The sequence below is a fragment of the Tupaia chinensis genome, unplaced genomic scaffold (assembly GCF_000334495.1).
Source record: "Tupaia chinensis unplaced genomic scaffold, TupChi_1.0 Scaffold000159_1, whole genome shotgun sequence".
NCBI lineage: Eukaryota > Metazoa > Chordata > Mammalia > Scandentia > Tupaiidae > Tupaia > Tupaia belangeri.
In genome coordinates, this window is record NW_006159630.1 from 6,992,551 (window position 1) to 7,002,124 (window position 9,574).

Genomic DNA, 9,574 nt, shown 5'->3' on the forward strand with positions numbered 1-9,574 from the left:
CTGCTGAAAAAAGCCCTTTATTCTGCATGAACGTACACGCAGAGCCCCAGCCCACCTCGCAGCTAAGTTTTAAAGCAAAAGCAAGCAGGCAGATGCCCTGTACCTTTGTTAACGTTCTGCCCCCCAGGGCCACTACTCCGACAGTAAGAGATGGTCAAGCGATCTGCAAAACACACACACACACACACAAGCGTGCGTGATTACTGCTGACACAACTGCCCCTTTACACGTATCTGTTTCAGTGGCTTTCCATATGAGCCAGCCCTCTGTGTCTGGGCCCTGTGTGTGTGGGCCATACCAACCAGAGCAAAAAAAATCTGAGGGGTCAGCAAATGGCACGGTGGTTAAGGTGCTGGACCCCACCTGGGTGACGATGGTTCGATCTCTGGGCCCAAGTGACTGGGACATCATGCCGAGTACATGTGCATGTATACCCAAAACTCTGAGAGGAGAATGGAGAAGAAGGGAGTGTGGCAAGGCCAACCCCCTGGGGTGATTTCTCATTTTCTCTCTGTCCCTCTCTAGCCAAGCGCACATGCCCTATGGAAAAAACAAAAACAAAATTGAAAATAAAATATAATGTATATAATGTAGAGTAAAGAAATACAAATGAAAACAATGTAGCACATCAACTAGTATACACTGTATTATAAGCAGAGATAATTAAAGTGCACAGATGGCAGGCACAGACTACATGCAGAAACTATGCAATTTTATTTATTTATTTCTGGTTTTGTTATAGGGCATGTGTGCTTGCCAGAGTGACAGAGAGAGGGAGGAAAGTGAGAATTCATTCTCTGGGGGGCTGGTCATGCCACAATGCCTTCTCCTTCACTCTCTTGCTGTATTTTGGGCTCATGTGCACGTATGCCCAGTGTGTCTTATTTATTTATTTATTCATTCATTCATTCATTTATTTTAATTTGACCAGAGAGAGACATAGAAAGAAAGAGAGGAAAAGTGAAACAGGAAGCCACCAGGCCCGGGACTCGAACCGTGGCCAGTCATGTGGGAGTTTCCAGCACCTTAACCACCATCCCACCTGCTGGGCTCCGCCCCATGTTTTTTTTAAGCCTCTGGGTCCATTACTCAACTACAGAGTTAGCCATGTGGGATCCAGCCATCTTAGCCACCATGCCATTGGTTGGCCCCAACTATGTAGTTTTGTATACGGGATTTGAGGTTTTGGTATCAGTGAGGGTCCTGGAAACAGTTCCCAATGGATACAGAAGGATGACTACACGTACCAGTGGCAACATTCAAGTCAGTAAAGCTAGAGCTTACTTACAGATTGGAAACTGAAACCAGAGCTGGCCCTGTGACCTGGTGGTGGGGCAGATGGACCTCACATTGCCACCTACACAGTTCCGGACCTGGACCCAGTGCCTTAAGAAAGATGCTGAGGGGAACAGCAGATGGCATAATGGTTATATTGCTGGATTCCCCATAGTCAACCACAGTTCAAGTCCCAGACTCAGCGGCTTAAACTGGCGTCAGGAGTACGTGTGTGTGCCCAAAATCCCGAGAGGAGAATGGAAGGGAAGGGACTGCGGTGTGGCTGTGGCCATGTCCTCTGGGGGTGATTTCTCGCTTTCTGTCTGTTTCTCTCTGTCTCTCCGGCCAATGCACGCACCCTATAGGAAAAATCAATTTAGAAAGAAAGAAAGGAAGGAAGGAGGAAGGAAGGAGCTGAGTATGTGTGTGAGGGTGCCCACAATCCTGAGAGGAGGGAAGAGATGGAAGAGAAGGGACCACTGAGTGACCATTCCACATGGGGGGTGCCATCTGCTTTCCTTCTCTTTGTCTCTCTCTGGTGAACAAACATACCCTCTAGTAAAAAAAAAAAAAAAAGAAAAAGAAAAGAAAAGAAATCAAGAACAAGCAATTGGGGCCAGACAGTGGCATGGTGGTTAAAGCAGCTGAATCCCACATGGGCAACCACAGTTCGAGTCCCAAACCCAGCAACCTGAAATTCACACTGGGCACGTGGCATGCATGCCCAAAATCCTTAGAGGAGAATGGAGAAGAAGGGATTGGTGTGGCTATCCCACCAACGGGGTGATTTCTTACTTTCTATTTCTCTATCTCTGTCTTTATGGTGAGTGCAGGTGCCGTACAGCAAAAATGTCTCTAAAAAGACAGAAAAGTAAAGCATGGCAGGCATTGTGTTTATGTGCCGAAAATCGCCAGAAAAGAATGGACGAGAAGGGACTGCATGTGCATCCCCCGGGGGTGCTCTCTCTCTCTCTCTTTCTATTCAGAGACAGCATATGCTGTATAGCAAAAAAAGAAAAAAAAGAAAAAGAAAAAGAAAAAAAAAAGTGCCCTATAGCCCTAAAGAAAAAAAAAAAAAAAAGAGAAAATGACTTACCCAGGGGAATGTCACTGCCGGCCTGCTGCGCACCATCCTGTAACGTAACGTACATGGGATCAGACGGGAATTACCAGCTGGGCGACTCCTAACTGGTCCAGGGCAACAGAACCGGTGTAAAGCCACAATACGGACATAACGCATCACTACCTCAGCTCGCCAGCAAAGTCATCCTATCAAATGACAGGAAAAGCATCCCCAGACACCACAGGTCCCACCTCAGGACCACCCCTCCAGGAAGACAAAGCTGACAGCCAGAGCCTCATCACAGCAGAGGCATCAGGAGGCCTCCAAAATTTATTTCCTCTGACAACTTCAGTAACGAGCTCAGTGGGGCCCGGGATGCTCACCCACAAGGTCTGTCCTGCACACTGATGGGTGCCTCTGTGCTGTGGGTTTGTGTCAAACTGAATTACTCATTTCAGGACGTCTGACCTCCAGGTCCCTCTCCGCACCGTTCCTCCCATGGCAATGCCCTGCAGCCTTAACTCCTCAGGCCTGGGGGCAACGCTACCTCCTGAGGCTTTTCTGGCCTTCCAAGTATCCTCATTTGTATCTGCTCTGGCTGCCTTGTTCCTTTTATCTTAGAATTATTGGGGTGACATTCTCATCTACTCTACCTCTCCACAGCAGGGAAGACCATGGGCCACACCCTCCTTCCCCAAGTATGTTCTTCCTCTGACCTCCTCTGACCTCCTTTAAGCCTCTGTCTTACTTTACTTTGCTTGGTCTTTCCCACCTTTAACCACTGACATGCCCCTGCAGTCCTTCCTCTTCCCTTTCTCTACTCTTCCTTTGGAATACTTCACCCATCTATGCAGAAGAAAACTGGGGTTGATGTCTCCCAAGCTGCTGCTTCTCCTTCTTCTTCTTTTTAAGAGAGATTTTTGCAATAGGGCATGTGCACTTGCCAGAGAGACAGAGAAGCTCAATGAGACAGAAAGTGAGACATCACCCCGTCACCAGGGGGATGGCCATGCTGTAATCCCTCTTCCTTCAATCTCTTCTCAGGATTTTGGGCATGCACATACACCATGCCTGCTGTGATTTTTAAGCTATTGGGTCTGGGACTTGAACCTCCCATGACTACACGGGAGACCAGCAATGTAACCATTATACCATCTGCTGGTCCCGATGGCTCCCAACCTTCTGGTTCACACTCAGACTTCTTTCAACTCTAGAACCTATACACCCAGCTGCTACTCAATTTCTCCTCTCAGATGCCCGACGGGCACCAAGAACCTCACACCTCCTCACAGAGTACTTCCCCTGCTGACATTCTGAAGTAACCCCCCCTCGTTAGGACTGGTTCATTCATTAGGACCTCATACTACCTGATGTTTTCTTTCTTCTTCTTCTTTTAAAAGTAATTATTTATTTAATTTTATTATTATTTAATTTGCTATAGGGCATGGGTGCTCACCAGGTCCGGGACTTGAACCGCAGTTAGCCATGTGGGCCTCCTAACCACCACACAACCTGCTGGCCGCACTCCCTGATGCTTTCTGCATTTGTTTACTGCCTGCTCCTTCCACTAGAAATTATGTCTGTGTGCTTATCAGGGCAGTAACTGCTGTGCCTGAAACAGTACCAGACACGGGGGTGACAAGCATCTTTCTGTCGAATGGATGGACAAATGCGTGTCACTGCCATTATCTTGGCTCAATTAATGGCAACTCAATCCTTCCATCGCTCAAAGCTCCGGACATCACTACCTCTCTCATTCTCACTCCTCATATCCAATCCAATGCCAAATCCCTTAGGATTTCCCTTCAAAATCTGTAGGATCTGGCCATTTTTCAGGACTCCTACTCTGCTTATCATCTCTTGCCTGTGTTGCTGCAATCCCAACTCATCTCCCTGTCCTTGCCATCCTCCACTCAGTTTTCTAGAAGGCTCTGTCAGAGTGATCTCTGTAAAACTGAGTCAAGGCACTCCATTCTTCTGCCTCAAATCCTCCAGTGGGTCTCCATCACTTTCAGGTGACAGGTGGAGGCCAGTAAGCCTCTAACAGGCCCACTGTCCCCTTCTCTTCAGCGTCACGTCGTCCTCTGACTCCTGCTCAGCCACATCAGTTGAACATGCCACTGCCTAGAGGTTGCTGAATGTGCTGTTCCCTCTTTCCGGGCTGACCACAATTCCCATGGTTCCGTGTTGCTTCTTAGGTCTTCACTCAGGTGTTCCCTTCTCACTGGGACTTCCCAGACCACCCTACTTAAAACTGTAACCTACCTCTAGCCCTCCTTCCTTCTGGGCTTTGTTTTCTCCAAAGTACCATCCTGCACGTTCTACAATATGTTATTGCCTGTCTCCCTCCCCTAGAATATAAGTTCTAGAACATCAGGGTTTTTGTTGTTTGGAATGTTATCCCCCAGTCTGATGCACTATGCATAGGATGCTCTCAAAAGAAATTGCTGAATGTTGAGTGAATGAATTAATGAATGAATATTCTCTTCCAGGACTGTACGTGGAAGCTCATTAAATAATATGGTCTCACCTCTCCCCTCCGGGTTAGGGTTAGGGGCCTGATGTAGTGCCTGCATGCTGCGAACTAAATAAAAGCATGTTGACACAAAAAACGAGCAGCAGTTTTCGCAGGCGTGCAGGGGTTACTAGGGGTTACAAGACAGTAAAACGTTCCAAAGAGCAGCAAACAACTTGGCAGCCTCCCACCTTCATGGTCCACCTCGAAGGGCCAGAATGCCCATATTTCCCTTAGGACACAAACATGAGCCCTCAGGACATGAGTGCGGAAAATCTGGAGGCCCTGAAAAAAGGCACACCTAGAGGCTTTCCCGGCTCCGGCATCTCAAGCTCCGCAGGTGCCTAGACCCCACTGCACTGACAGCCCCCGGTTGCTGGGACAACCAGCATCCTCCTGCACCGCCTTCGATGGCCTCCAGCTCGGCCAATGGGGCCTCGGCTTCCTGACGTCACCCAGCAGCGTGAAAAAACGCCCCTTCCGTACTGCCCTTCCTGGCTCACCGGGACCCTCCAGGCGGTGTCCGGGCCTTTGGATTCGGGGTAGAGCTTGTCCAGGCTGTAGATGCTCTGGAACTCGGTGCCATCTACCTGCTTGTGCAGAGCCTGGCGAGAGCAGCGCGTGGGCGGCGGGAGCAGCCAGGTTCCGGCTCGGCTCAGGCCCCAACGCAGACACCAGGCGGCCGCCATGTTCCGGTCTTTGGACTGCTTCCGGCGGGCGCTTTCTCTCCGCTCTCCGCAAGCTCGCGCCGCCCTCTGGACTTTAGTTCCGCGTGTTTTCTAGGGTCAGCCAAAGGAAGCGATGAGCTGAGCTCCGGGCGAAGCTCTGCGGTTGGCCCCCCGCTGGAGGCCGCATGGCGTGGGGAAGACGTTGGCCAGATCGCGAGCTTCCAAAGGAGTTAGTGGAAAGAATCCCTGGATGTTGTGTGCCCCAGAAACTCTACTTCTCTCCCTTACAGAGCCCCACTCCTCCTGGTTCCCTCATCGGCCAAATCAAAACGTATGAGGCCCGCCTGGCCAAGCCTGTTTTTTTTCCTCCCATCAATCTTATTTTTCTAACTAATTGTTGTCTCCTAGCCGAAATGCAGACTGGGAGAAGGGACGAGGCACCTGCTGGGTTCTGTAACCGGAGCACATAGAAAGTGGCATGACTTGCATATGATAAAAACAAATTCCTTGGGAATGTGTTTTTGAAAGTCGAGTTCTGGAAGAGCTAAGTTTTGGGAACTTCCGGCTTCGCTAATCCTACACTCCCTAAGCAACTGTGCGCAGATGGCTTATTCCTACCTAGCCAGCTCTGCAAGAGAATGCCAGATGCAGGAGAGGAAGGCAGGTGGCAGAAAAGGAATGCTTCTAAACATGCAGTTCCCTCCCCAGCCCCCTCCAGCTTTATGGTGGTGGTGGTGGTGTCTTCCAGGCAGGAGCTAAGGGAAGGCGGTAAGGAATTCAGAGTCCTTTTGTAGGGCCAAGGCATGAACTCCAGAACCAAACAGTTTTAATTCTGAAAAACGTTTGAAGTAGAACAAGCAGCATTTGAAAACAGCTAAACCTTCCTTTGTGGGGAAGCACTGTGGCATGGGAACGGCTCACTGAGTGTTAGTAGTTATTAGTAATACAAGTGTTGTTTCTTAATAAAGAGTTCTATTTTTAGGAAAAAGCATAATTACCTAGAAATATATGCCCCTGGGGATGCTGGCTGATTGAAACAGGAGATTGTCCTCACATTGAGGCTTCGCCATCCAAGCACTCCTGCTGGTGATATCTTTAGAAGGGAATAAACCACTTCCCAGGCGCTGGCTCGTAAGCCCAAACTGCACTGGGGGTGAAAATCTGTCTTACTTGTCTTGGTCTGTAGCTGGAATGAGAGTCTCCCGGGTCCCTCCCTGATCTAGTCCCCAAACCTCAGAAGGAACAGAGGCGTCTCTATGGTGACTGGAACAAGCTGCTCAGGGGAGCCAGGCCAGGCACTTTCTCCTGTTGAGGGCTAAGGGATTATGAAAAATAAAGTCAGAACCATTCTGCAGCATCACTGCTTGGAGGCTGGGCTCCAGCCCTGCACCTGACCCAGGGCAGTAGGAACAGGAAGCTGCAGGTAGCCATCGCCCCAATAAACACAGCCTGCTCGGGCCATCTGGTGGCCTGGATTCTGGGGGAGGAGGAGGGAGAACAGGGGAGAGAATGAAACAAGCTGCCTCTGGGCGAGAGAAGAGCAGCTGGCAGGGCCCTCTCGCCTGCTCTGCAGGGACCCATCCTTCTGGGAGAAACAAGCCTAAGAGAGGCCACCATCCCCCTAGAAAAATGGGCACTGAAGGCAGAGGCCAGCCTTCCCCCCTCCTTGGTCCTCCACTGGCTGAGATGATGCTTTGGAAAGGAGGCACTAGGGGCAGGGTTTGGGGGAAGACTAGAAGAAAAGATCACAAATCACCAAACTGTTCCTGGCACCCTAGGTGCCTGTAGACACCCGACCTTCTCTGTGGCCTGTGGCTGGGGCCCCATGCCACACATGGCCCTGGGATTTCCCTTCTCTGGCCTGCCCTGGCTCATGTGACTTCTTAAACAATTTTAAGTGTATTTATTTATTCCATGTGAGAGACAAAGATAATAGTGCCCTCAGCATGATGACTCACTCCCCAGATTTAGCCATCCCTGTATGGGGTGGGTCTGGCATCTCAGGGAGGGCTCTGGACTTGAACTGGGAACCTTCCATGTGTGATACCTTGCAGACTGTGTTTTACCACTGCATCACTGTCTAGACAGCCTCTTAAAACTCACCATCTGGGTTGGCAGGTGGCATGGTGGTTAAGGGCTCTGGACTCCTACATGGTCTACTGCGGTTTGAGTCCTGGATCTGGCAGCTTGCTTTCTCACTTTCCTTCTCTCTTTCTCTCATCAAATTTAAATAAAGTTAAATAAAGTAATTCTAAAAAACCCCACAAAACTCAAAACAGCTCACCATCCTGGGGCTGGCAGGTGGTATGGTGGTTAAAGTGCTGGACTCCCACATGGCTGACTGCAGTTAGAGTCTCAGATCTGACAGCTTGCTTTCTCACTTTCCCTTTCTCTCTCTCTGTCTTTCTCTGGTCAAATAAAAAAATAATAAAATTAAAACATAAGAAATAATTATGAAAAAAAAAAAGCCTCACTGTCCTAGCGCTAGCAGGGGTGCAGAGATTAAGGTGTTGGATACCACATGGCTGACTGCGGTTCAAGTCCCAGACCCAGCTGCTTGACTTGAAAATGTGTGTGTGGACCCAGAATCCCTAGAGAAGAGGGAAGAAGAAGGGACTGCGGTGTGGCCATCCCCCCGGGGAGTACTCCCCACTTTCCCTTTCTCTGTCTCACTCTGGTAAATGCATGCGCCCTAAAGCAAAAACAAAAAAACCCTGCCACCCTGTGGAGACGGGAATCAGCCGTGAGGCCTAGTGGAGGCCTCGGTCAGGCTGAGTTGACCTTAAATGACTAACTTAACTTCTGGGCCTCCAAACCCTCGGCAGTGAGATCGTACAGCTGCCCTGTCAACTTCCTGAGAGAATTCAACTCTTGGAACATGGCGCAGTCAGCATCCGGCCCACGGCTAGCTATCCCCAGGGGAGGCCAATTGCTCTCTTTCCTTCTTTTCCATTCTGCGTGAGTTCTCCTGTGTTGTCCGCAACGCTGGGTGGGACGTCCAACCTGACTACTTTGTCCCATCCCCAGGGCGTGGGCAGCACAGACACTTCCTGGTGTGAGTGAGGGGCAAAGCTGCCCTTCTTCCTGGAGGGGCTTCCTCCCACCAGCCCGGACTGCCTGGCCCTCTGAAAAGAGAGCCAGTCCCTCCATTGCCCTTTGGGCTGGCAGGGAGAGCGAGGGCGAGGGCGAGGGCGGGGTGAGGGTGAGGCGCCTCCCCGCAGTGGTTCACAGAGCCTGGCCTTGGGGATGGGGAGGGTGCCTGTCAGGAAGGGAGGCCTCAGGGGGTAAGGAAGGACAGAGGGGCGAGGGAAGGGAGAGGGGCAGTTTAAAGCCAGGGATGGGGCCAGCAGGTGGTAGAGTGGTTAAGGCACTGGACTCCCATGTGGCTGACAGCAGTTTGAGTCCCAGACCCCGGTGACTTGAAACCCACATTGGGCGCATGTGCGTGTATGCCCAAAATCTCGAGAGGAGAATGGTGGAGAAGGGATTGTGGCGTGGTCATTCTCACTTCCTCTCTCTCTGTCCCTAGTGAGTACACATGTCTCTTAAAAAAAAAAAAAAAGTGGGGGGCAGCAGGGTGTCTGGGCACAGGCCAGATGGCTCCCCTCACTCAGGCGTGACTGACTGTGTTATCAGTGTGTCCTCTGCCCCGTTGTCAGTGCCAGGAGGATGGGAAGGCCACAGCTTCGTCCAGGTACACACTGTTCTGTGGATGTAAAAGTATGGGAATGTGGGGCCCTGACCTGGGCTCCCCACTCTACACCTCCATTCTCCAGGGTCTGAGGGAGGTTGCCTCTGGCTCCTTCGGTGTGTTGGAAGGAAGGGGTGTGTGGGGAAGCCTTCTTTCCTCCTCTGTCCCACAGTCCCGCTGGTCCCTGTGTCTCCCTCACAGGGAAGACTCTGGACACTTCTCACAGATAGGTGGGCTGGTGGGGTTGGGATCCACCTGGAGACTGGAGCATTGAAAGGTAGCAAAACACCTGCCCCCGTGTAGTTTGAGTGTGTCCCCACGTCCCAGCGTCCCAGCGCTGAGATTTGGCCGTGACAGGGCGA

The 9,574-nt window shown here is 50.8% G+C and overlaps 1 protein-coding gene across 3 annotated transcripts in view; it reads right to left on the reverse strand.

Annotated features, from left to right (window-relative positions):
* Window positions 1-5,591, reverse strand: part of MRPL58 (mitochondrial ribosomal protein L58) — a 7,210-nt gene extending 1,619 nt beyond the window's left edge. Inside the window, exons 1-3 of one of the 3 annotated variants that reach the window (XM_014586780.2) lie at window positions 5,357-5,591; window positions 2,372-2,408; window positions 104-163 (exon numbers count right to left, since the gene is read on the reverse strand). In XM_014586780.2, coding sequence (XP_014442266.1) covers window positions 104-163; window positions 2,372-2,408; window positions 5,357-5,542 — 283 coding nt within the window. In that variant the 5' untranslated portion in view covers window positions 5,543-5,591. The remainder of the gene's footprint in view (window positions 1-103; window positions 164-2,371; window positions 2,409-5,356) is intronic. The other 2 variants (XM_006145836.3, XM_006145835.3) reach the window with 2 other exon arrangements.
* Window positions 5,592-9,574: the final 3,983 nt, after the last annotated feature.